The sequence below is a fragment of the Histoplasma capsulatum genome, genomic scaffold, assembly GCF_000149585.1.
Source record: "Histoplasma capsulatum NAm1 scaffold_12 genomic scaffold, whole genome shotgun sequence".
In the NCBI taxonomy this organism is placed as follows: Eukaryota; Fungi; Ascomycota; class Eurotiomycetes; order Onygenales; family Ajellomycetaceae; genus Histoplasma; species Histoplasma mississippiense.
Window position 1 is genome coordinate 260,406 of NW_001813971.1, and position 27,544 is coordinate 287,949.

The following is a 27,544-nucleotide window of genomic DNA, read 5'->3' on the forward strand; positions in this document are numbered from 1 at the left end:
GGGCTGGTTTTTTGGTTTTCTTTTGTATGCATAAAAACAGTCGAAGGTGCATTTTATGATTCCCAACGCGCGTCCCCTTCCCCACCCCCTTTTTTTTTTCCCCTACGTTGAGTTCGATATCTATATACCCTTGGAGTAAGGTTCTCTTTCTTTCTTGTCAGCTCTCGCAAGAAGTTATCTCTGAGCATATTGGTCTGTAATCCGCGGGGCTGTTTAACCTTCTATGTCTGGATCTAGCGAATCCGCATTGTTATTTGATTCTGCCCATCCAAATAACCAGAGAAGTTCAATAAAGATGACTTATTTTCGCTCCTCTGGTGGAGTGCACTAAAGCAATTAGGGGAGAAAAATGGGAAAGCGCGTACGATATATATTATACAGGAAAAGAAAGAAAAGAAAAATGACCAGCGTAGGGGATCTAGTTTGACATATGTAGAAATGACAACCTCAAATATATGTCGAATCCAATTTAACTATTTGTTTATAGATTGCTCCAAAAATTGTAGAAGAAATAAACCCATCCAACTCTTAGGGAGTTTTATCTAGAGTTTCCCTCGTTGGCTGAGACAACAAGATAAGAAAAAACAAGGAGTTTTTTAATACCTCTGCAAGATTCCTCCACGTAATACGGCGACATCCAGTTTTTCTCGTTTGTTTTGCCCCACGACCTGAAGACGATGGCCGTGTTAGCTTTGTGTCCTTCGAGATCATAGATATATACTTGGGTATGGAGAAAGCTAAGAGCAAAGGGTTAGATACTTTATTTTCATGGATTCTTTCCCCCTTTCCCTTGCACTTTAGGTATACTTTGGTTCCCATAGGTATTGGTCGTATGCCACGCACTTTTTGGTAGCGTTGGGACAGGCTCTATATCTGACGCCGCCGTCCGCGGTCACCTTGCATTTTCTTGTCTTTGGTTTCAGCTTCGGTTTGGTTTCGATTTATATTTGGCGCTCAGCCACGTTCCGAATATATGCCAGCCCTTGGGCGCCTGCGGGGAGAAGTCTCGTTAAGAATAAAACATAATGTATTGTAAGCGGACAACTGGACATGTTGTTGGAGACTTGCATAGATAACAAGCTGGATTCTCATTCCGACAGCCTGTTGGACTTTTTTTTTTTTTTTTTTTTTTTTTTTTTTTTTTGGGCGATATTCCGTCATCCGTGCTTTTGGCTCTCTCTACCCAAGGATCCAGAGAATATCCATCAGCCAAATCCAGCCTCTTCATCTTTTGTTTAACCGCTGGTGGATGTGGGACCTTCGTGCTTGGAACTCATCTATATTTATTCCCCTTTAAAAGCTAACAAGGGGCACAATCATTCAAACCTGCCGTTATCTTCGTATCGCCACTTGTTTCTGCATGGAATGTAAGGGCTCCACCGGCATAAGTGTCATTGCTGATGCCTTCCTCATTGGTGACCGTGTTTGTGTGCCTCTAGGTACGATGTGTAAATAGCAAATACCAAAAGGGAGGTCAAGGAGCGACTGATGTTCCCACAATCAAGAACGCAGTGGGATTTTTCGAGTCCTGACTGCTATTATTAGCAATAGTGGATAGTTTTCACTTTCTCTGTTGAATATTGAGGAAACAATAGCGCATTCAAATACGAAAAGAAATCCACACGTCCATCTGCCTCATCGGGGGTAGCCAAATTGCTAGTGATAGGTTTCCGTAATCGGGATACAGTCCTGTGTTGATAACCACTGGAGGGACAGTCTGGGTCGGAGAAACTCATGGAGCCCTTATATCATTCAGCGAGAAATTCCTCGAGAACTCTAACTGTAATTGTACGTATCTTCATACGTAGAGAAGCCATGTCGGATGAATTGTTCACTAACTGGCGGCAGTCATGGGCAAAGTGAACAAAGCGGGAGAGTAGCTCTTTTCAACCAATAATCAACAGGAAGACCATCTCCGTTGGTTTCACAAATTTCAAGTTTCACAAATTTCAAAAGAACAAGGATTCCGCACGCTGTCCATGTCGTATACTAGTATGCAGGACCGAAACGCTTGTAACCGGCGGCAAAGCCCTTCAAATAGATTGCACTTGGAAGTTGGTATGGAACGTTGCGCTGTCGGTAAATTGATTGGTTCCCCTGAAAATATCAGTCATTTAGCGGCGGCCTTAGGATCTTAGATCTAGCAGCTAAGGGATTGAGGGTGGATGGGTTGAAGATCCGATGGCACAATTAACAATCTCAGCCTCATGAGAGGTTAAAGAGCAATGGGCTTATGTCTGCCTTTCAAGGTGTTTGGTTAACAACGAGGAGGGATTCTGTGAAACTTACCCAAAGAGGAAGAGTTCTCCCAATGAATATCACTTGGTATTTCGTTGTTGACGCTTAGGCGCGCTGTTGGGAAGATGAGGAATATGTGAAACCTAGATCCAACATGGTCTGCCATTCGACAGTGATAAAATGCAGGAAATGTTCCGGATAAGTGTACTTGTGACGAATCCAAAGGAAAGCTATACTTTTCTCCCCAAAAGGCCACATCTTCAAATCAATGTAGAAAAACTGACCTTTGGAACAAGAGCCCATAGCATACCACAATCACAGGACAAAACCCAGAGAGAGGAAGGAATATGCAAGAAAGTCGACATAATCTCGAACAAACCATATGAGAATGTAGATTTCCCCAGTCTAACTCATAAGAGTGGCACCGTTAAGAGCAAGAGAATATACCACATGCACCTGGAAAACGAAAACAATCTCTCACTTAAACCCAGGAGAGAAAAGTAAAATGAAAATGAATGAAAATCAAGTAGCACAAAATAAGAAGAGCCATGCTCATGCGCAGTGATACACTCTATTATTGCCCATAAAACCCGCAACAATTTCCAAGAAACGGAAAACATCGCAGAACCGCATCCATGTTCGCAAACGGGAAAAACCAGATGTAAGGAAAATGTTACACTCCCCTGTTACTGAACAGTCCTTCCCTATTTCTCCCCATCAGGCTCCATATCACTTATCCCGTCATCGCGCCCTTCATCCATCGCGTCTGCGTTGAGGTTATCCGAGTCTAAGCGAAGTAGTTCTTTATCGTGTGAGATACTCCGCCAGCCTTCAGGAGCGGACGGGTCCTTAATGTACTCAGACATGGGGAACTGCATGCGGCTGCGGTTAATAAAAGTCATCATATCATGTAGAAGGGAATTCGCCAGAAAAACATACATAATGGTCGTTTTTCTTCATTGTTACGACCCACGGAACATTATCGAACGTGACAGCGCGGAGGCGGAAATAGGTGTTATTGGGGATGACGTTGACCTGCTTGATGAACGAGTCAAGGTCTGGCGTTTTGACGCCGTTGACCGCCGTGATGAAGTTTGTCGGTGAGAGGCCGTATTGGTAGGCGGGAGAGCCCCGACTCTGTTTATAACGTACCAATTATTTAGCTTATACCTTCTTTAATTTAATTGCGTTTTTAATGTTACGTACCCTCGCACTAACATACACCTCACTATGCAACTTTGAAATCTGTTGCCGAACTGCATGATGCGGCTTCTGCAGCACAGCACCGCAGAATATCAACGCACGATCAGTTTCCAGGTCCTCTGTTGGAACAGTCTTGATATTGACGCGCATTTCTTGGCCGTTGCGCACAATAAGCGCGTCGAGGGTTTCGTGGTGGTACATGATATCAAACTCCGAGACGCGAGTAATGAGCTTGTCGTTCAGCGTGAGGATGATATCGCCCTCCTCGAGTTGGTGGGTGTCCTCCGTGAGTGGGGATGCGCAGTCGACTTTCCGCACCATGAATAACTCATGGCGAGCGGGATTAGCGATGGCAACCTTCTCGATCCATTCTTCTGACACTCCCATAATGCGCGCCTGGCTCATTTGGATCACGTAAGACTCCATATCCATGATTCGAAGCTTTGGTAAAGAACCGCTTTCGATCTGGTTGATGATGGGGAGGAGGGAAGGGGTAGCGAGACCCAGGTGGTATTCTACGTCTTTGTGAGAGCTAGCAGTCCGCTCGCCTAGGTAGTTTAACCAGAGTGCTTGGACGATGCCGTCCTCCCCGATCAGGACACCGTTGGAGCACTGGCTGCTTAAGCCGGTATCTACAGTGATGGCGTCAAGGTTGAGGGCACGGTAGCGCGGGGCGGCTGCGTTGGGGGGTATGGCAACGGTAGTGATATCTGTAACCGCCGTTTTGGCCACGACGATGCGGAAATTCTGATTGAAACCGACAAAAATGGTGTCGGCACCTTGCTTGATGTAGTTGGTACTAAGTCGCGCCGTCTTGACAGGCGCCTGTACAAGACTAGGGTCATATTGGATAATCGTGTAATTCTGTAGTGGATGGAGGAAAATCACTTTTGCCATGACGATAATGGAGTCCGCTACGGTGACATTGATATCACAGAGATCAAAGGGCACAATAGCTCTGGAAACAAGCACAAGCCCTGCCTCAGCATCGACGACGAGACCGAATCCGGCTTTTCGGGCTTGTGGATATCCGTCGAGTTTCACCGGCATTGTGCAAGAGACGCGAACGAAGCTGCGGACGATATCGGCAGCTGCTGGATGGTTGGCACCGTCAAGTTGAATGAAATCAGCTTTCCGAGGAACTGGAGGCTCCGCGGGAAGTGGGTCCGCAATGTTTGTGAAATCCCATAATCCAGTCTCATCATTGCGGATTGCTTCCCTAATATGTGGATGCCAATGGCGGTCTATGTGCACTATGCTTGTCCCTCTGGTATGCAAATCTCGAATATGTCTATATGACAGAGCAACCCGCGCGCGATCTATATCCTAATCAGCAAATAGAATTAAATATCACCAGTGGACGAGTTAAAAAAAACTTACCTGGAATAGTTTTCATAACCTCAATAAACTCATCCAGATTTTTTGTGGGTCGTTTGTCCACCGTATCTACTATCCAACCAGAAAAGGTATTCTCTAGTTTAAACGAACCAGCAGCTTCACAGACATACACCCCCTTGCAGGCGATCGCATAAAGCCTGGCCTGTTGATAGGAGAGGTCGTGGAACGTGGCACCGGCAACGGTAACATAGCGAGCGGGAGTGATTGCATGAAGGTCTCCAACAGTACATGAAACTTCTAGATCCTCCCCCCCACGTTGCACAAGAAGATGAACATCCTTACCCACACTCGAATCCAAAATCGCATCCAACTTTACAAATTGCGTAAGAAGCTCACCGTTGACTTTGATCAACACGTCCCCTTCCTGCAGCTTGCCGTCGCCAGGACCTTCAGGGAGAACTATTTCCGCGACCAACATCCCGGTTTCTTTGGGAGAGCCTTTGCGGACTGCAGCCTCCCATTCCGGAGATAGTCCAAGACGACGACACTCATCAAAGGGTTTGATGATCCACTGAGTCTGAATTGTGCCACGCGTGACCGGCACTCCTTTTCGTATGCACTCCAGAGCTCTCAGTGGGCGATCGAGAGGTAAGAAGTAATCTGTAGCTGCGCCATCTGCCCGGCCACCGGCCTGTAGCGCAATCGCATGACCATCTATGTTCACGACAGGACTGCCGGAACTCCCACCACTGGCTGCAGCAGCGGCCTGGATGTAATTTGTGTTGAAATCGCTGTAGCCTTCTCCGTATTCGGGAGCATTGCGGTCCAGACGACTGATAACGCCAGAGAGAATGCTCAATTTCTCCCCGGCGTCATTCCCTACGACTCTTATTTCGACACCAACTTTTGCCGCGTCTGGTGACAATTTCAATTCTGTGACAGGCATGTATTTAATAGCGGCAGGGTCGAATTTCAAAATGCCAAAATCGTGAACAGGATCTCGATAAACAGGTCGGACATCACACTACAATCGAAAGTAACCATATCAGTAACAATCTTCCCACCAGAGATTATGAAAATATTAAAAAAAAAAAAAAAAAAAAAAAAAAAAAAGGGCCAAAAACAAACCTCCTCATGATTATCAAAAATACAATAACCCCAAAACGGCCCTGCGCAAACTACATGTCGATTTGTCAAAATATACCCTTTCTCCGCATCTACCACAAACCCCGTAGCCTGACTCGACATGGACAAATCCGTATCAAACGATGCAGTCTGGCAGAAATGGATAGAGACAACGCTCTTCACTACCGTCTCGATGGTAGCCTGCCATTCTGGCGAGTCTGTCTGCGCAGCAGCGGCAGGGGCAAGGGGAAGCACATGGGAGAGATCCTCGTCTTCGTTATCGAGGACATAAACTGCCTCTTCGCCCAACGTTTGGTCATCTGGGGTTAATGGTTGCGGGGAGGCGGCGGTGTCCGAGCGGAGGTGTTTGGTGGAGCGGAGGGAGATAGGCCCGCTGCTGTGTTTGCGCTTGGAACTCATTTCCATGGCGGGATGAGGAGGGAGGAGGGAGATTGAAGAAGGAAGAGAAAGGGAGGTCGGGATCGCGGTGCTAGTTTTCCAGTGTTGAATTCGGCGGTTGGTTCCTGGTGCTTTATTGTGCCTAGGTTAACGTGGTGGAGAACGGGAGAAAGTTTCCGCCGAGGAGATTAGATATAATGCACAGCAAGAAACGGAGAAGAGGGAATGATGAATGGGGGCGAATTATAAAGAGAAAGGATAAAACGAGAGAGAATGATGCTGAGAAGAGATCGTCTACAGAGTAGCTGTATGCTACATACAACAACAACACGAGGAGGAGGTTGAGGCTGCGGCTCAAGATCGAGGAAGTGGGCGTCTTTAGCAAGAGTGACTAGCGGGAATAACCACGCGAACGATTCACCACAAATCCAAGTCAATGGAGGGATGCAGGATATCGGACGAGCTGTGCTGGGGCCAGGCGTACGGTATCTATGAAAGATAGAGACGACTGCAGGTTGCTGCCGTTGCATTGTTCGCTCCTCGTCTCCTTACTCTCATTTTCGTTAAAAGTTAACGAGATGTTTTGGCCTTGTTCTGACGGTACGTGTAACTATGTTATGTTGTAATCTGTAGCTTTTAACTGGTGGTAAGCTGCTTGAAGCGTTGAAATGTGGCTGTATCGAAATATATTACAGTTCAAAGTCTCTCTGGTCTCAACAAAAGCGCAAAATATTGCACCATCAAGAATATTTGAGGGAACGGATAGCGGAGAAAGGTAGTATTCTAGTTAATCGATATTAATTACACACTGCCCGGGAGGGAGGACGGTTCCTCCTTGCCACCAAATTATTCCCAACCAGCATCCCATTCAGGAAACAGACGAGAAATGAGAGGTAGATACCGGATACACTGAACAGCTCGCCATGGGTCCATAAGAATAGCATAAATAGTCTTTGATATGGTCAGCCATATGTAGAGATATATACTTTCCGGAAGCTCCCATTTCCCACTGTCACAAGCAATAAAAACAATTGGCAACAACAAAGGGTCCATAGATAATCAAAACCGCACTTTAGAACCCATTAACCGCGTGCGTGTTCGGCTCTATGCCTCCAGCAATAGCCTTCAAGCACATAACACCCCACCCTCCTCGTTGGATTTGCATATATCCGTATTTTAGGTCGTTTAAGTGAGGCGCGCGTTCTTCGCATATAAATATACATATTTCCCTTGACACACTCCTCCTTTACTTCTCCCTGCTCGGGGCTGAGATAATCAAGGGCTTGGGACAAATCAAGAAGTTTTTTATTGCCCACGCGCATGAATTATTCCTCTTAGGCCCAAACATTTGGGGACCTAGTACGGGCGTCGTCCGTGGTGCGGACGACAGTTTCCCATGCTTCCTGAAATGTAATCAAGTAGCAATGGATGGGCATTGGTTCTTCGAGGGCCTCGAACAGTTTTCAGATTAATCCCGAGGGAAAGTGGATGAGAAAAGTAGGTAAATCATATCCTTACATTCTTTGAGTGTCTGCTCAAACCATCGTTTCCGCCGGTGAGTTACGAACTGGAGTGCCATTCCCTTGTGGCGACATATAACTTCCTGTAAGGTTTCGTTGCTGGTGATGTTGCTGTTGCTGAGGCGTAGACGGCGGCACGCCACCTGATTTTGACGCCCCGGGAAATAGTTCACTCAGTTTGGTATATAAATCCGTAACACCGGGGAGACTTGGCGGTGGAGTCATAATTGCGGGAGCCTGTGGAGCGGCGGCTCCTGATTTCTTCGCGCGATCCGCAACAGTAGCAAGGTACGCCAAGTTCGCTTGGAGGCGTCGCATGCAGTCGATATATTCAATGCTGGGTTTGTTGGTGGGACCAGAGGGAGGTTTAGGTCCGTCTGCGCTGCTGCCAGGGTTCTGCGATTGTGAACCCGAAATGTCGGTAGGAGACGTTGGTGAGATTGTACTGCTCTCTTTAACGGATGACGATTGTTGTGCAGCGGGCTGGGCGGGAGTTACGCCCGCCTTGCCTGAGGCTTGAAGGTTCACCACTTCCTGTAGCAGCGCTGAATTGATATCGAGAAGAACGGCCACACGGGCCTTTTCACGAGCAGCCTGCTGCGGAGAGAGCGCGGAAACTGGGGAGTGTGTTTGTTGTTGTAGTTGTTGGTGCTGGTGCTGGTGCTGGTGCTGCTGCTGCGCCTGCGCCTGGTGGTTTGAGGTCTGAGACGGACGGGGAGGAGTGGAAAACACAGGGTTTGATGAGGTAACAGTAGCCATTGCTTGTGGTTGGCTTTGCGACAGAGAAACTATACTCTGGGGGGACGGCGATTGAGGAATGGGGGATTGCGCCACGGTGGCTGGGATTGATTGCATATATTGAGGATTCGAGAAATTTGATGGGTGAGGCACTGTAAACCGTCGCAGAGAAGACGCCAATGTGTCAGCGAGGTGACAACAACATAACAAACATTCATAGAGCGCAAGGTTTTGTGCGCGTCGAGAAGAGCGTTTTGCCGAAGCAGAGTCGGAATGCAAAAGTAGCAAGGGGGGAAACGGGGGTGGGACATTGAGCATGACAATGGAGCGACTGATCGGCCAATGGGATAAGAACAGTAAGAGAAAACAGGGATGGAGGAAATTTAGGGCACATAATTTAAGGCGCTAAAGAAATAAGATCAAGTAAAAAACTGACGACAAGAGCGGAAAGACGGACGACCTACTGGGACTAAGACCAGACGAATGATGGGGAATGCCAGGAGACATCATCATGCTTGATGCACCAGCATGCAGTGGAACGGGGCCGTAGCCACCACCATGCTGTATAGGCTGATGGTGGATCTGTGGCGCTCTTGATTGGGGAGGATACTGATTCGGACTTGCATAGTAGGGTAGACCCTGAGTACGCGCTTGAGCCTGTGCTTGAGTATGAGCCTGCGCCTGAGCGTGGACATGAGCTTGCGCTTGCGCTTGAGCTTGAATATGAGCCGGGGAGGGATGCTGCATCGGATAGCCTGCGGGAGAGATCACAGCCATCGGATGCTGTTGGAGGGTCGGGTAGGAGGAATGAGGTTGATTATTCATTCTTAGCTGTACATATATCTATCTTTTCGGGTGGGAAAATATTATAGCGGGAATAATCATGCGCAATAATAATAATCGAAATATTCACGGTGGTAAAAATGCCAGCCACGGATCAATTAACCGCTTCCAAAAGGAGTGGCCAAAGAATGATAAGCAGAGGGAACTTGCTGGATAACGGAGCCACCGAGCAAATGAGAAGCGTAAGGGTGGCCGTGCAAGGCGTCTGTTTATCTGGCCACTATCTGGCAAATTGACTCATCGAAAGACCCGGTTGGCCTACGCTGAGTATTTGCGTGCTGTTCTGGTGACTCGCGTTTTTGGCCTTTCAGCGCCAGTTTAACTTAGGCGACGGAAACGGGGTATTACGTGCGCGGCGGAGAGATAGCGCCGGCCGCAGATCCAACGATGACGCTGACGGTGGGGAACCAGGTGCAATGTCGAGAGCGCGTTTGTGGGCGGGTTGAGATGCTGCTCGGGCGTTGAGGGCGACAAGTCTGAGGTTGCGTTGTAATTGCGTTGTGTTGCGGCTCTCCGAAGCGATGCGGTGAGGAAATCTCTGCTGGGATTTCCCCCTGCGTCATATTACCGTCCCGTGACCAATTTCGTGGCTGCCGAGGTCCCATTGGCTGAAACGGCTTATTCATCGTGCTACAGATGGCTATTCTGGGACTGGTCGTATTGCGTGGCTGTCACGCGCTTACAATACTCAACTTTCGATGTATCTGTACCCAACCTCGAGCATCAGCTTAAACATCAAATATTCCCCAGCAGCACATCGTCGGTTTGTCAAATTACAATGCATGACTTGAATGGTCTGGCGCCCTCATTTGTCCGCTCGGATAGTTATTATGGCGCTGTTCCCTGTGGGTGGCACTAGAATATCCTTTCCCGCTAACGCCGCCGTTACACTACTACGACCCAAGTGTGGATATTATGAACTTGTGAATTGAGGAGATCCCTTGATCCTGGCCCTGGCTGGCTTCAGAACAGGGGGACAGATAGAGAAGAAATCTTGCGTCTGCTCAGCTATTTGTTTCATCATTCGAGCCGAAAAATAAGAATAAGAACTGGAAAGCAGCCCGTCCTTGAACTGTACTTTGCAATAACTATACCAGCTTGTGGCGGAAATTTGATGTGCCCAAGTACAGAATCCTTCTGGTACACCAGGCTTCTGGCCTTGGAGGTCGATCCTGGGCTCTTCGGATTGTATCTCCCCAAGGTCTCGCAGAGGCAACTGAATGATGGATCCCTCATCATCAATCCTATGAAAACAAAACGGCTTTATGAAATCCCTATTGCCTGTAAGCTTTTATCCCTTTACACCCTCGGCTGCTGCTGCTCATGCAGCTAATATACCAGGACATCTAAGGAATATCACCATTTCAAGTGACCAGCACGAACACTTCATATTTTGTGAACAAATCCAGCCTTCCCCTGGTTCTCCCGCTAGGATTGCAAAGCCTAACAATGAATGCATCACAGCTCAAGGCTCATAAACCAATTGGTGAGGGTCGACATGGATAAAGCTTTTCCTGTTATACCACATTATTATGCATCTATGTACTGTATTTTATACAATACATACACTGTGGTCGGTCTAAAATGGCTACAATCTGTCCGTTTGCTTCGGATAGGACATCCAAAGTGGTGGCATATGGGCCTACCATTTTGCCCATAGAAGCGAGCAGAGCCAATCATTAGCTCCTTATCTTCCTGACCCATGGTAAGCTTTATTATACTTACTCCCCTTCGTCAGTCTAATATAAGAAGTCCACCACTGTAGCCTAACTATTGCCAAATATGGGGTATTTTTGAAGAACCACATATCTTGAAATGGATCTGCTCCCGCAACCATCAGTTGCCAAGTAATTAGGAATCAGACACTCATCTCAAGGATCACAGTACATCCGTACGTTCCTGCATCTTAAATCATTCATCCTTGTCGCCAGATTTCCTGAGAGATGCCAGTTCTCTCTTCCATTTCGTTGTCGGGGCCAGCGAGGGAATTTTCCACTTCATTTCATACATATCTTTATTGTGCATCGATTCTCCGGAGGTACCGGAGTCAAGAAGATGGAGTTGAGAAGCAAATAACCAAAGGAGGCCACAACCAAATGTAGGGAAACACATGACCCGGTATTATTTAGTCTGATTCCGTCTCCAAGTGGAGTAAACAAAGACGAGGGCCGCATGGTATCTCCAAATATACCAAAATCAAACCACCTTCCTCGCCTTCATCTCCTCAATCCACTGCTTTGACTTGCCCGTCGGCACAATATTGATCTTAACCAGCCCGTCCACAACCTCCACCTTTCCGCCCTCCAATATCTTCAACAACGGCATTTTCTTCCCAACTTTGATAAGTCCCCCAGCCGCTGTCTCCATAAAGCATTCCACAGACTCAAGCTTGTACTCCTGCCGTGAATCCCACGGCAAGGGGAATATATAACTTAGCTGGTCGCCAATCGTCTCTGTTTCAGCAAAAGCTTTGACGAAATCCGACTGCGCTTCCAAGGGGTATAGGAAGACGGTGGGGAAGACGAGGGTGCTTTTGGGTGAGAGCGGGTCAGGGGACAGGTGTATAACGGCATCTTCAAGTTCGGGTGGCTGGTCGGAGTTCCGGACTCTGATTTCACGGGCCCGCAGCGCGGAGTTAAGGAGCAGTTTCTCCTTGCGGGCGCGCTCCTCTTCGGCACGTCGCTTGGCGGCGATTTCCTCGAGGGCGGATTTGCGCGCGGATATTTTGGCAGACATGGTTTGCAATGGTTTGTTGGGCGGGTCTAAGGCTAGCCCCCTTGCGCATGTATCTTCTGCTTGGGGGATTTTGTCGAGTGCGAAGAGGGCACAGGTGGATCTGTAGTAAGCCTTGACATTTTTCGGGTTGAGTTTCAGCGCCGAAGCGCAGTCGAGAGTGGTTGACCTGTAGTTTTCTAGTTTGTAAATCAGCCAGCAGACTACACAACACTACGTTTTTTTTTTTTTTTTTTTTTTTTTTTTTGGCGCAGGCAAATGAGGCGGACGCTTCTTACTCAATTCCAGATTACACAATGCGCGATTCGTATAGCAAGCTTCCGCGATTTCGCGTTCCTTTATACGATCCCCTTCAGGGTCCTCGCCCTTCTCCCATTTATTATCGTCTGTAAGCACCGCAATAGCCTTGGTGTAGAATTCTTTCCCATCCGCCCATTTCTTCTGCCTCGTGACCTGGTTTCCCGATTCCCGAAATCCCTGAGCCACTTCCGCTCGTGTCCCTTCATATTGCAAAGCCCGCATGGCTTCAAGACCAATATTTTCCTCATCTACGAAGAAGGGAGTAGGTTAATATTTTGTGAAATCAGTCACATCGCGAAAAGGAAGGCAGCTCTCTGGTCGAATCCGCACCACATACCTCCATCCGTTGCTTTCGAAAGATCAGTCATGAACAGCGGGGTCTTATTCATCATGTCAAATATTTCTTCTGCTGTATGCGACTTGACCGAGGCCATGCCAGGCGGCATGGGAGGGGCGGTTGGGTCCTGTACGGAGGCATTTTCCTTGATGCCGAAGGGTGTTTCGTTGAGGATAGCCTGCGCGCCCAGTGTAGGTCCCGGAGCGTGGGGTTTATTAAGATCGAGGGATTCTTCGAAATCATCAGGGAGTTCTTCTATGCGGACCATGGCGGCCAGCCTGTTGGCAATGGGCGAGGAGATTGTGTTCTTGCGCCCCGCCTCGGTGTGGTGGGGATTTTTTTTTTTTTTTTTAACTAGCTTCTGATGATGATGTAATTTTATCGATCAGAAGTTTTAAGTTAACCGTGCCCAGCGCACTCACTCCCATTAGTGAGTGCGCCAACACTGTAAAGGAATTCACACCGTAACGGAATTGGAATCTTTTGTATGGATTCATCATATAAACAGTACTTATAGAAAAATAATAGAAGTATATACATCATATTCTATGTATATTACAGTTTTTTTTTTTTTTTAATAAAAATTTTTTCATTCTCTTGTACTTGAAATCTGCTATGATGAATTTGAATAAATTTAGCAAATTTCATTTCAGATATATTTTAATATACTTGAAATATGATATATATACTTCTATTATAATATAGAACTCATATCTATTATGATGTTGAAGATATTCATGTTTTTCTATAAGTACTGTTTATATGATGAATCCATACAAAAGATACCAATTCCGTTACGGTGTGAATTCCTTTACAGTGTTGGCGCACTCACTAATGGGAGGGAGTGAGTGCGCTGGGCACGGTTAACTACGGAGTAACCTTAACGTGATCACCCACCTAACGACCACTCCTAACGCCCATCATCATTTCCCATACAAATTGTCAAAACTATCAACCCCATATATCAATCATTTTTAATTATATTTAATCTTTTATTGGTAATTTATAATCTGCTACCAAATTTAACTATTATAAAAAATCGAGAATATAAAAAAGTACATTAATCATTGTATATGACATATGTAAAAGTTCTAAATATTTCTTCATATTAATTTATATGAGATGTACTTGAATTCCTAGCTGTATTTTTCGCCTTTCTATGAGAAAAATACTTTCAGTATATTTTGTGCCAGTTAACAGGGAGTCCAGTCCACCAGGTGCTGCTTTCATTGATACCAGCACCACATGTCAATAACTGTGGACCAAGCTTTTCTCCTGCAAATTTGAAAGGGGGAAAACAGCGATTAACCTCAGACAGTAACTTAAATATTATGCCCGCTGCAAGTTGGTTTCTTGTGTCTCGTCCTTGGATGCAAATGGTATATCGGGGAAAAGTCTCCATCACAACCGGACTGTCGTAAAGCCCTGGGCTCAAGAACTCAGCCTCAGTTGGGTGGATGACTGGAGAGTTTTCTCCTCTCTTGAAACATTTGCTTGTTCGCTGGAATTCGCCACCAGCATAATTGCCCAAAGCATTAAGCTGATGGGAGAGACATGATGCATCACATCCTCGTTCCAGAAGTGTTTTACCACTCTTGTCATAAAGATATGCCACACCAAGCTCAGCAACTAGCTCGTTGTCCCCGTTTATGGAGTAGTCTGTCAGTCAGCATGTATCAACTGCTTTATCTTCCTGAAAGCGTGCACTCCCACTGAATGCACAGTCAAGATGATGAGTTGCCTCATGTATGTACACGCTATCACTAACAGCACTATAGATGATGACGTAATTCACACCAATTAGTTATAGCAGAAGCACGAGGAAAGGAATCTTCAAAGGCAATCAGATGAATAACAAATCTCCACAACCCTGCAGGAAGGCGGTCAAATCTCCTCACAATGTCATCCACTGACTCCTGTGCATCAGGGCAGCGGGCAAGTGTTCAGGGATCTTGATCTAAACAATCTGGATAGGAGACATTGAAAACTTGAATCTCTTCAGGCCTGCACTTGGGCCTGGTTGGATCATCATCCCTTCTCAATCGAGCTGCGTACCAAATATATCCAGGGAAGCCATCAGATCTATCCCATTGAACAATGGTTGCATCTCCAGCACCTGGGAAAGGATCCTTGTTAAGCACTCCCAACCCATTCGGGAAAAGAACACTTCTAATGCAATTATTAGCCATCATAGTCCATATTCACCGACACAAGTTGACGGAGAAGGTATTCTTGCAAAATGATCAAAGAAATTTCAAAAGTAAGGGATCATGAATCAAAAGATCATTGAAAAGAAGTGGAAAGCAGAAGAAATGAAAGAGCAAGAGCAAGATGACATAGTTTGTCATGAGATGGAAGAGCCACAAATACGTAGAGATAAGAAAGGTAACAAAATAGTGGTCTATATGCTGAGTACTTACTTCTTATATGGCACAAGTTCGGGTGCTACTTTATTTGGGCATTGACCTGGTGCATCCCATTGCCTGTTCAGAATAGCTCCAAGAATCTTAAGCTGATTGCTCATGCAGCTTGCATTGATTGGTGGAGTTTTGACAAGTTTCAGATAAGCTGCAATTGCAAAGCCACGTTCAATAGTGTGTCCAAGCCCTTCTGAAGTGACCTCTTCAGCAACACAGCTGTCAGCCTCAACAGCCTTCTCAAACTCATCAATGGGTATACCAGGCACACCACGGTGTAGTGCTCTCAGTACCATTTTTGGTCCATCAGCTGGTGGAAAGGATCCTGCGAAGACTGCAGAATTGCCCTGGTGTATATGAGTGCTCATACTTGGATAAAACCGCACATGGAGAAGGTCAGAGATTCCATCATGTGCACTTAATGGAAGGTGGGCAAGCAGGTTAAATGTCTCTTCTCTACTCTTTTCTGCCAGGGCGCAGTGGCCTACTAGCCAGGGTTCAGGACACTGTAAACACACCTTAGGTAATGTCACTATTGTACTCAGCGCGAACTTAATATATGAAAATCAAGAATGCCAACAATGAAAATCCAGAGGGAGCTAGGGGATAGGTATGATTGGTTTCTCACATCAGTTAAAGTAACATTGTAAACAGAGAGCTCATTTTTGCAATAGTGTACATGTCCTTCCTCGTAAAGAGTTTCAGTCCATGCCTGGACTGACGGGATTCCACTTGTTTTAACTATATTGACAAAAACAGAAAGGGCGTTAGCATGAAGTTCATCAATTTGTTGTTTTGCACCCACCAAAGCATCCCTGGGCTATGGATCAATTCAAAAGGCAAATGAATGGAGGGCGGGATGAAGTATTTATTTTCGGCTTCGCTCCATGTTGTGTACGTGTAATTCTGCGGAGCTGGTAACGCAGCTTCAAATGCTGGATCCAAATCATTAGTTTCTCATAAGGGGGGGTTTGGCGATCTAAGCGCTTACCATCCCAAAAGCAGTGTCAATTGACACAGTGAAGGAAGGACGCCCATCTCGACCCTGTCGACCTTATGATGTCCCGCGTGCTGTTGGTAGAAAAGGATAGTCCAAGTAAAGGCCCTCAATGGATCTCAAAATCCAAATGTAGAATGTTTTATGTGATGTCAACGACAGACGGTATTCGGGGGCATTCTCATCCAGATATAAAACCACTTTGCATGCAGCTTCGGAAATTACACGAACAAATGAGTCGTTCTCCGGAATCTATCCGGATAGTGCAGCAGACAGACTGACAAGGACAGTGCGGCGCCCAGATCTGTCAAGAATCCGCGGGCTGAAAAATATATCAATGGAAACTACACACCATCAACATGGAGCGCAGAGTGCCGCAGACAGTGATGGAACAAAATTTCCGATAAATTCCATTGACTAGCGTTGCAGCATGTCTTCTAGTCCAATCGATGTCCATTAGACATTTCCCACGTGTGGAAGTCTCTTGTTGGCAAAAGCCAAGTAAGAATAATCATGCCTGCTTATGTCCATAACAGAGTCACAACAGAATCAAGTTCACTGTGTGTGTCCCAGAACCTGGACACCACGAAAAATCGCTTGAAACAACATAGCCGCAACTTCATGTATGGACTGTAGTATTTGGTTGGTAGTCATGTAATCGTAAGTCTCCTTTTTCTCATGCTAGGGCTGCGCCGTCAGTTAACCTGGGCAATGGACTCTGCGGGGAATCAAAAGGTCGGCCCCATTTAGCTGAGATATTTATGCCGTGATGATAGTTGCATCAGCAGCTGCATGACAAAAGAAAGTAGATTCACAATTCAACATTTAACATGCCCAAAACAAAACATAAATAAATAAATACATAAACAGAAGTAAACAGTAGTAAATGTTGAACAGGAAAATATCCCTCAGATCAATGATTGAAATGTTGTCTGAGGAGGAGGAAATCTGGGTCAACAGAAGCGAAAATTGAGAAAGTGATGTTTGTTTTGATGAGTGCAGGATCATTTTGGGGATATTTAAGCATGTCTCCAACTGGGCTGATTAACTTTCATCTAACTACAACAGCAACCGCTCATCATTCAAGAACTACAAGATGCCCAGTTTCAAGACATGATAGATCGCTGCGAGATTAATAGTATTAGTATTTTGTGAAATAAAATGAGTTGATGATGGGGGCTTCATTGATCGATACGGTGCGGCGCGTATTAGAATGGCCAAATATAAATAGATGAAATTCTCAACTTTTGCTTGCTTTTCATCGAAGCAAAATAATGCAACCGTGTGCAAAAAGGACCGCAAGAACAGATCTATTTCAGGGAACCGGCGGCAAGGGAGGTGGGAACTACCTTTGATTCCCCGCCAGCATTCTGAAGCCATGAATACTGCTCGGACACGCGCGAGAAGAGAAAATCTTTGGAATTTGAATGGACATTGGAATCTTTTGTTGATGATGGCAAAACCTGAACATTGGCACGGTGATACCATTTCAAGCACGCAATATGGGCTTCCAGGCCCTATAATAAAATATATCTGAAAATGAATAGAAACATCATGAGCCCGCCTCGTATTTCATATGCCAATTTCCTTTGCCATATCCAATATCCCTTCGACCAGCAGCATATTGTCCTTCTGCTGGGTAGGGAGATGATGGCCCATATCCAACTTCCGCACCGTCGTCTTCACCTGGTTGAAATGAGTTGTCGCCAACAACTCTCCCGGGGCTATCCAAGGATCATTGAGGCCCAGGATATGTAGAGTGGGAATATCAACCTGAGGCAGTGTGATTATATCACCTCTTCCATCCGTACTATCATAATCGAGGGGGTCGTGCAATTTTGTTATGGGCGGCGACGTCGCACATATGAAGACTCCGAATTTGAACGATTGCCCCCCAGTGGGAGCCGGAGCAAGGTGACAGTCCGCGAACCCGTTCCCGCTCGCATTCCCGCCATTCCCCCGCTGCTGTGCCAAGAGCCGTTCCTGTTGCTCCAGCAATAACCCGGCAGCCAACCGGCCCCCCATCGAGAAGCCAATAACGCCCACAAAGCCCCTCCCATCCCTCTCGATCTGCTCGCGAGCTGTCTTCTCCAACAACTCCACCGTGCGCGCGGGCATCAGCTGCGTGCGGCCGCGGAGGATACTCCTCTGCAGCGCCGACATTTCCTTAGTTTCTTCGTTGTTTGTAGCTAGCGAGCGACACGATACAGGCAGTGTAGAGAGATCCACCCAGGTGAAGTAGGGCCCTGCATCAGCGAAGACGGGCAGCACGCCCGGCCCAGGGTCGCTTTGGAAGGGCGCATCGATGAATACGAAGGAGAAGCGGTGTTGCAGCTCGCGGCGGAGACGGATGGTTTGGATTTTGAAGATGGCGGCGGATGTGCCGGAGCCGTGGAGGCAGAGGATGCTTGGGAGGGGATCAGTGGTCATTTGAGGAGTGGGGGGTCCTGTAGTGCTGCTGCTATTTACTGCTTCCCCCGGGTATTAACGAGAGTGGAACTTGGCTGCAATGAAGGATCGATGTATTACATCCACAGTAGTTATAGGTGGTTCGGGTTGCGCGTATGCAATGGTGAAATGTTATACCGACCACTCACTATCTGTTCCTGATAATAAAAGCTATCAATCAAGCAGAATTTGGTGCCAATCCATCCTTGAAAAAACCGCCCTTGTAGAGTGAGATGACCATCTCCAACATGTCTAATCCTGCAATCTGAAGCTACCTGTTGTTAGTTACATTCATGAGAATGGTACAAATTATCTTATTATTGAAAACTGGATTAAAAGATTCTGCCTAATCTATGCTGTGATGGTGAGTATTGGTCAGGGTATGATTTCTAAGGCTCTGATATGGTAATTATCTATCTACAAATTTTACGAAATTAAACAGTAGATTCATTATGCCCTCAAGGTAGATCTCTCTGACAAATTCTTGTGGGCTCAACCTGAGTTAAAGGTCAACAAGTTCATCAAAGGTCAGACGTTCATCCAAGCACTTTTCTACAACTTGCTGCATCTTCATCTGAACAAACCCATCCAGCTCATCCAGCTCATCCTGAGAGAGAAGAGAGAGTCTGTCATCTAGAGAATTCAGATGACCAAAGTGCTTCTCATCAAGGAATGTCCAAAATATCATCAAACATGAAACTCCTTTATGTAGCAAGCCAAAACCAAAAGAGCCCACAGTCCAGAGAGCATGTGTCGGAACTGGATAAAGTCCGAATATTGACCCAAATACTGAATATCAATGAAAATAAATTATTGAATTGCTTATATTAACTCCGGTAATTACATGATAACCAGGCAGTATTTATAAGAAAGAGAATGCTTGGATATATGATGGGAGGCAGTGCTGGTATATATCGGACCAGTGATCCGGTTTCCGGAATTGAGATAATAGAAGATCCTTGCTAATGTAATCATCAGAATACTAGATATGATATAACTATCACTTCTCACATATCATCAGAATGCTTGATATGATATATCACTTCTCACATATCATCAGAATGCTTGATATGATATATCACTTCTCACAGCATGCCATCCAATCTGATAGGTGCTGTGAATCTGTCAAGGTCCCATTCTGCATCTGCCTGTCCTCACAAGCCTGAAGAATCTTGAGAAAAAATTGGAGCCTTGGTGTGTACCTGGCTAAAAGTCTTTCAGATCGGACTCTCAGGCTTCTGGCCTTTCAAACAGAAGCCACCACAGTGCAGTGCAGGTAAATTCAGTGGGTGCAACATAAGTAAATTCCCAGCCAATAACACCAGTAATGGTAAGATCAGATTCAGAGATGAGTACATTTGATGGACAAAAGTCATCACACCATAGATGGAAGGGACCCGGTTCTCATTGAATATCTCATACCATTTTTCAGAAAAGACAACGTGCTATATACTTTTTCTGAGAATCATGTTTTTTTTCCACAGCATCATTGCACTGATATTGTACATGGAGGAGCTGCTGGATAGCAAGTTCCTCAAAGTATTCAGCAGCTATTGGAAAAATCTTTCTTGTAAATATAGCTGGGGGGAGGTTTCCAACATACACAAGTTCATTCATGCTGAGAGTCATTGGCCTCTTGATCACTTGCCATTTCCCCAATTCGAATTCCAGAGCCTCAATGCTTGAGAAGGTGGATTTCAAGACCTCTAGCATGACTTCAGCCATTCTCTGATAGGTTTTTTCCAGGTCACTTAAGCCCACAGAAGGGTCCTTAAACTGTTTGGACAGTGAAGTGCCCTCAACAAATGTTGTGACCACATAAGAGCTGCATCCTCAGCAACCTGCACCAAGAATGATAGAAACAGGAACCTGTGTTCATCTTGAGAGAAAATTCATCACTGAAACCTTGTCCTGAGTCTTTTCTGTGCGAAACCAGCTTCAACCTAGAATAGGAAATCGAACAACCACGCGGAACTCATCTTCAAATGTGACGGTACAGCATATGTTAAAAGCACCAGTGGTGAAACTTGAAGCTTTGATGCCTTGATGGCCAGGTGGTGTTGATCTACAATTGTCAGTGATATGGTAGATGACAGAAGTTAGAGCCAACTTGCAAACAACTGAGATGACTCCTCAGTCAGATTGTCCCAGTTCATGATCAGTCATGCTGTAAGAGTTGATGGCAGTTTTGAGAGGAAAGAAAGAGTGCTGGAAAGAAACTGATCCAAGACACAAACCAAGTTGGGGCCGCAGAATTGACGAGAGAAGCATTCTGAATACGCGAGAAATAGAGACGTTGGCTTTCCCAGCAAGTCCCATCATCAATAATCACAATTGCCAAGCAATCAGGCGGATATTATGGGTCTTGTATATTGATATAATGATGAAATGGCTGATAGGGGCAAATTCTCTAGACAGAGGCTATATCTTAGCATAATCTGAACTTACATGGACTTCTATAATCTTCTATACACCCGTCATCCACTATTGTTTACTGAGGTGAGGCTTTCTTTGTGTTATGTCTTGTTTGATGACAATGGGATTTCCTCTGGTGCTCAAACAAGACCATAAAAATGGTTCTGTCTTCCTGCTCTGTTCATCAGCTCAAGAAGTGATCCAGAAGATACAAGAGTGGCAGACTGTAAGTAGAACTTCATGACCTGGTGGTATTACAACGGTATGAGCGGCTCGTACTGGTATTTTTCTTGAGCGAGGTATGGTGGTGAGTGTAACGTAATCAACCACTCAACGCCCGTCTACACTCAACGCCCGCTATTTTGCCACCACTACAATGAAATCTTTTCATTAATATCTCAACAACGCAATTAGATTTTAATATGATATATTATATGATGAAAATATATATAGAAAATTACATATAAAAATATATAGCTAATTCAAAAGATGTTTGTTGGGCTTAATAACTCGCCCGGAACGCGAAATCTTGGGTGGAGGCAGATTCAATGAGCAGGCAGCGGTCAAATCCGTAGGGGTTGCAATATCATCCGGACCCCCCGGCGGCGGACCCGCGGGCAACCTGGCAGAGCTCTGAAAACGCGATTTAGCCACTCTTTGCGAAATCGAGGGTCTGATTTCCCGATTAGGAAGGTGATTTTTGGACCCCCGAACCTGGCCCCCCCCCAACCGCGATTGCTGCCGCGCAGCAGCTCGTTCTTCCTTTTCCTTTTGCTCTTGGGCCTTCTTTGCATCCCTAAGCTCCCTGTCAATCTGCCGTTGAGCGGCTCTTGCGGCCTTATCCATCTCCTTTTGCTCCTTAGCTGCCTGGCGAGCTGCCTCCCGCTCCATTCGCTGTAACATGATATCTGTCTCCTTCTGCTCCTTAAGAATAGCGTGTTGCAACTTGGCATCCTCCTTACGAGCCTGTTCATCCTTTTTGGCGGCCTCTGCGGCAGTCATCTGCTCGCGGATGCTCTGCACCTTTGCCGGTGAAAAGAACTGTGCCAATGACGGATTTGAAGAATCTAGTAACCCCATTGCCCTGCCACGCTTGCGACGTCTTCTTTCCTGATTTCTGGGTCGATATTGCGCGTCTGGGGGGGTGCAAGGGCGTATTGCAAGCTTTTTAAGAACCTGTTCTGGATCAAATGGATGTAGGCCAACCGCAGCGAACGCGGATATAATATTTGAGGATGTAACTGATTCCTTCCAAGCAGCATCAAATAGCTGCCAAAAAGACCTCTTTGTAGTGCGTACAAATCCCATACCGGTTCTCATTCGCTCATTCAAATGCTTAGAATATGATTTGCTCAATGGTCCAAATATCCCAACATCTAGCGGTTGTAATCGGTGTGTAGAGTGGGGAGGAAAGACAGCAAGTAAAATCTTATGCTGAGCCGCGTAATTGATGAATGCCATATTAACATGGGATGAGTGGCCATCTAATATAAGAAGCCTGTATCCACGCCCTGCTTTCTTTTTTGTATGAGGTTCAAAGATCTTCTTTAACCACATTAACCCATATTCATCATTGCTCCATCCATTCTCTGAAGCAGCAAAGTAGACCTGATCCTTTTTGCTATCAAAATCTTCCAGCCAAGTATCTTGTATATCCCTTGATTCCCCTTGATATATGAGAGCAGGTGGGAGTGAGGTTCCATCGGCGCAAATTGAGGCAAGTAGTGTAATGAATTCGCGGCTGCCATCCTGGCTGGCACCTATTGTACGGCCGGATTTGAGCGCATTAATTGATACAATACGCTTGAGGGTGTGGATGAAGCCCAATAGGAATCCTTTTTCATCGAAGTTGTAGATATTCCCAGGTTCAATATTGTATTTAGTGATCTTTTCCTGTAGCTGCAAATCAACAATAAATTAGCAAGATAAAAGTAAGAAAAGCAGTAGAGAAAAGCAATATATACAAGATCAAAATAATGCTTAAAGTATGTAGAATTGTCCGCAATCTTGCGTTTTTGGTCGATATTTCGCAGGTAAACTGACTTGATTACATCCTTGTGGCGTTGACAGAACCTTGCCACCCAGTTGGCTCCAATAGGTTCTTTTAATATCTCAACAACAAGATTATGAAGGATTTGGGGCGTACAAGGGAAACCGCGATCTGCCAATCGATTGATATGAAAAAGGAGTCGATTTTCTTGCGAATCTGTGAGGATTTTGCGGTGGATAGAGGTTGCTTCCTTTCTTGACGTTTGAACACCTCTATAGCGCCGTGAGAGTGTATAACGACTGATTCCATATTTCTCAGCGGTCACAGTGTAATTAGGAACCAATTGGGCATTCAAATCATCAATCGCGGACAATAGAACTGCCTCGTGGTGCATCTTGTGGGTGTTTGAAGATGGATGAAAAAATGAGGATTGGGTGGGCGTTGAGTGTAGACGGGCGTTGAGTGGTTGATTACGTTACCGCCTATGTTAAATTGAATAGAATCTGGGTAGCCGAGCTGGATTTTCATGTCCATTTCCCTCATGATATCGATACTGATTATCATTTGAGATGGAAGAGCGTCAACCACATGAAAAATGGCATAAACTGGCGGGTGCACGGTTGCAGAAGGATTTTGATGTGATTGATTGTATTGAATAGAAATAACAGCATATTTGATTGACAAGACTGATTTGTTTGATACTCCATGAATGAAAATTTTGATGTCATTAAATAGAATTAGGATTAAGCGGCGAAGCCAGGAATCGCGTAATCATCAGCTGTTCATTAATCAAGGATAAGCTGGAGCCTGTATCTTGAATTGATGAAAAACATAACTCCTGTTCATCTAACATAATAGCAGCAAGAGGGTGAGTGGAAGGATGAGAAAACTCAGGCATGCAATACACATTGAATGAATTAATATCTGAAGTGGGAAGGATATTGGAAGTATTAATGAAGGAAAAACAGTGTCCAAGATCAATTAATCATTTTTTGATGCTGATGTCACTTCATCAGTGAACAGGCTTTCATCAGAGATATCAGAGTTCAATATGGAAGTCTCATCTTCCTGCATGGATTCATTATTTTCTGAAGTGGCATGGTAGACTTGCTCATTGCAGGGTTTAGACCAGGCGCTGAACTGTTGATTTTTATAATTGAGGTCTCAACAGTGACTGTTCTGATTGTTGAATCTAAATGCTGGCTGCCATGGCTGATCATAAGATTTAACTAGTCAGCCTGGCCTTATCAGAGGTCTGGGGAGAATCCGGAGCATTAGATGCTTTGAACTTGGTATCATATTTGAGGCTGGCTTCTCTGTTTTCATAGAACCTGGAAGACGACCGGGAAGCCTGTTGTTGCAGGGACCACAATTTGAAACTGGCAGTTTCTTGGTTTTTAACTTTTCAATGAAATTCATTGAGCAAGGGAAAATCATCAGCAAATTCATCTATGGGACAGGTCACTTGCAGTTGTGCTTCAAGGCCATTGTAAAGATGCTGAAGTATTTAGCTGGATTTGGTCATTAATTCCAGCCTCGCGCAGAAGAGCGATTTTGCGGGTTAAATAGAATGAAATTGACAGTGTGTGCCTGGTGGCAAAACAATAGTGTAGATGCAGTGCTTCTTGCATTGCTTGCTGTTGTGATTTTCCGAATTGCTTGAGCAGTTCAGTTTCTCAAATGTACATGCTGTCATTCATTTCCTGAACTGTATCTGATTCTAAATCTATAAGCCATTCGAGGGCTTCCCCACGAAGGCATCGAGGGAGAATCAATGAGCTCACTCTCAAGGTTAGCTCTTGTCTCAACATTTCAACAGCCTCATTTTGCCAAGGCTCTACAAATCTATCTTCTACAGTATGTCAGTCTGTGTTCATTGAATTTGAGTTCTTATCGCGGGAGAATACTTTCTTGCTTCACTGTAGTTCTGCTTATCGTTGCCTTGAGGCTACTTTGATTTTGCAAGCATAACAAGTAAAAAGCTTGGTGCAATTTTGACTAACACAGGCCTAGATGCAAAACATCGGAGCAAAGAAGAAATTCCACACGTGAGCACAAGAATATGCAGCTTAGACGCTCTTGTGGTTTCATTGGAAGAGAACAAGCATTTACGCAGTCTCGCGGTGGAGGCGAAGCTGAAATGAGGACCAGCTTCTAGGTGTGATGGACGCAAACCAAAAGGCAACCACACGTCTTCTGAGTCTCTTACCCAATCTGCAAACGCTGCAACTCCTGCCAGGGCATATTTACTTCACTCACGCGGGATCAGTGCAGATCACCTCTCTTCATATCTGCATGCGACAGAGCGAAACAGTGAGCATGCAGCTGCTTGATCCACTGTGAGCAACACATTTCTCCGCCATCTAAGCATGTCCACCGTTCAAAGCTGGACATGGGATACGGAAATTTCCGAAGCAACGGCCAATTCACAAGATGTCGCCTTGAAATCCTTTATCTCACACCTAGCCATCTGAAGCATCATCTGCTCTGCGACCAAGATGGACACGATACTGCGAGCCCCTCCAAGCCCTTACTTCTCTACACTATCGCTACAGTGGAAAGTGGTTCCCAAATTGCAATGCTATCATGCCGTCAAATTTCCCCGCCCCTCTGCTACCCCATCAGTCATCTTTGGAAGAGCTTGTTGTCTATGCTCAACCACATCAGCACATCTCCCTGCAACACCCTACTGGGGATGTCATGAAAACAATGCGAGGCTTCGCCGCCCTCAAACGACTGGGACTTCCTGCATGGTGGATGGTCCGCCCCAGCTCTAAGCACCGAGAAAGGCAGGTCACCGGCGCTTCGTACTCGGCAAAAATTGTCGAGATGCTTCCCCTAAAATTGGAAATACTATAAGTATAACTCGAAGAGATCCGCCTCCACTGTCGGAATCAAGCTCCATTCGAGCATATATCTCGCACTGAAAATGTGATCGAGCACTATGGCATGTTACTTCGCTGGCTCGGAGAAATAGCTGCGTGGAAACAAGACTATGTTCAGGCGCTGAGAGAAGTTATAGTCTGGGTCTCCCGGCCTCAAGCTGCCTCATGAGGACAGGATGCTTCATGAGTCAGGGGTCAAAGGTGCATTTCTGGAGCAAGATGTGAGCATAATCTTTATCGTCTGTCGTCCTGATTCTCCAATGTTGTTTGGGATCAATAAGGGATTTTAGATACTATGAAAACAATCAAAATACACCCTGGCTCTCTGATCATTGTCTGTAAGAAATTAGATCCTGAGCACGACCAAATGATAGCGTACTCATCTTTCGGAAGCCAAACTTTTCTAGGTTTTCGTGATGTTACATTTGGAAACGGAGTCCAACCCTAACGTATGGTGCTTAACTTGACACTGCGTGATGCCGACATTTCCGTGCCGCTGGCATTTTCCGTTAAGCATAAATCGATCGTGAAGCTTGTGAAGGCCAGACTTCAGTTCCCCAAGGCATTTCATCTTGTGTCCTCCCACCCTGAACGTATGAAAGGTTGGATTGCTCTTCCATCCCGAAAGAACTACCTTCCACGATTTTGCCGTATCTTTTTACTGACTCAATCGCCGCCTCATGACGTTCCTTCACTTCAATCCAGATGCCACGGTACCAGGCACGAAATTTCCGAATAGTACGTAGTCGAAGCATTCCACGTGTGTGGGTTGACATTGAGCATCGGCATACCCAGACGTTAGATATGTATATAATGAAAAGCACATGCTTTTTGAAGGTGACCGGATCTGGCCCAGCGCAGTACAAGGAAAGCCACTGGGATACCACGGATAGGAGAACATATACGCGCCAATGCAAGCATGTACACCATTGCTTTTGTCGCATACCCTTGGCTCCGAGAGGACTTTCTTTGTGCCCAAATCGGTCAATATCCAAGTGATGGAAGCTCTCGTTCCCATGATACCGATCATACTCTCCTCCAATGTACCGCATGAGCCGAAGAAGTGCGTTCTGCCTTCCCTTCCAAGTCATAGCCAGAGCAACCATAGGCTACTCCCCCAGCATGTTTTCCAGTTCCAGTCGGAACCAGGAGGCAGCCAAACACCAAGAGAGTCATGACCCGGGCGGGGCAGAATGACAAGGCTGTTGCAGCAGGGGGGCAGCGGTGAGACAATCGTATATTCTAAGATTCAATTTTTCCTCTCTTGATTTAATTGGGCGACTGCATCAGATATCTGGAGGTTACTTGTAGCGCGCTACGAGGTCATCCGTAAAGCACTCTGCAAAGGAAGCAGCATTCTCGGCTTCTGCGAGTGGGACTTCGCAGGCGTTGTTGCTTTTACTTTCTGAAGGCATGATGTCCATACATCGATCTGGCAATTTGTGAGGAGTATTCCCCACATTATATACTCGAGTTTTGGAGTTTTCAGAGGACTTTTAAAAATTTTTCAAACTTTTTGGTGTTCCAGGGTCGCTTAGGGTTTAACTAACCCACATCCACATGATCCCCCCTCCAACTAAAGTACTGTCAAAATCTTAATGACGCAACCTCTTTTTCC

The 27,544-nt window shown here is 45.7% G+C and overlaps 5 protein-coding genes across 5 annotated transcripts; all 5 read right to left on the minus strand.

The window, feature by feature from the left end:
* Nucleotides 1-2,942: 2,942 nt before the first annotated feature.
* On the minus strand, nt 2,943-6,833 carry HCAG_08651 (predicted protein; the record flags this gene model as incomplete). The annotated part of the gene is made up of 6 exons (XM_001536280.1): nt 2,943-3,110; nt 3,178-3,375; nt 3,445-4,760; nt 4,822-5,803; nt 5,908-6,434; nt 6,788-6,833. 6 exons carry the CDS (start codon nt 6,831-6,833, stop codon nt 2,943-2,945), a joined length of 3,237 nt encoding a protein of 1,078 aa, XP_001536330.1.
* An 804-nt stretch (nt 6,834-7,637) lies between these two features.
* HCAG_08652 (conserved hypothetical protein) lies at nt 7,638-8,582 on the minus strand (the record flags this gene model as incomplete). The annotated part of the gene is made up of 2 exons (XM_001536281.1): nt 7,638-7,706; nt 7,845-8,582. 2 exons carry the CDS (start codon nt 8,580-8,582, stop codon nt 7,638-7,640), a joined length of 807 nt encoding a protein of 268 aa, XP_001536331.1.
* A 3,018-nt stretch (nt 8,583-11,600) lies between these two features.
* Nucleotides 11,601-13,042, minus strand: HCAG_08653 (hypothetical protein; the record flags this gene model as incomplete). Its single annotated transcript, XM_001536282.1, has 3 exons — nt 11,601-12,340; nt 12,416-12,685; nt 12,775-13,042. The coding sequence occupies 3 exons, from the start codon at nt 13,040-13,042 to the stop codon at nt 11,601-11,603; spliced, it is 1,278 nt and encodes a 425-aa protein (XP_001536332.1).
* Nucleotides 13,043-17,760: 4,718 nt separating this feature from the next.
* On the minus strand, nt 17,761-20,361 carry HCAG_08654 (predicted protein; the record flags this gene model as incomplete). Its single annotated transcript, XM_001536283.1, has 5 exons — nt 17,761-18,635; nt 18,779-18,894; nt 19,221-19,243; nt 19,726-19,750; nt 20,240-20,361. 5 exons carry the CDS (start codon nt 20,359-20,361, stop codon nt 17,761-17,763), a joined length of 1,161 nt encoding a protein of 386 aa, XP_001536333.1.
* A 1,012-nt stretch (nt 20,362-21,373) lies between these two features.
* HCAG_08655 (predicted protein) lies at nt 21,374-23,435 on the minus strand (the record flags this gene model as incomplete). Its single annotated transcript, XM_001536284.1, has 4 exons — nt 21,374-21,422; nt 21,648-21,673; nt 21,766-22,950; nt 23,016-23,435. 4 exons carry the CDS (start codon nt 23,433-23,435, stop codon nt 21,374-21,376), a joined length of 1,680 nt encoding a protein of 559 aa, XP_001536334.1.
* Between the last annotated feature and the right edge of the window lie 4,109 nt (nt 23,436-27,544).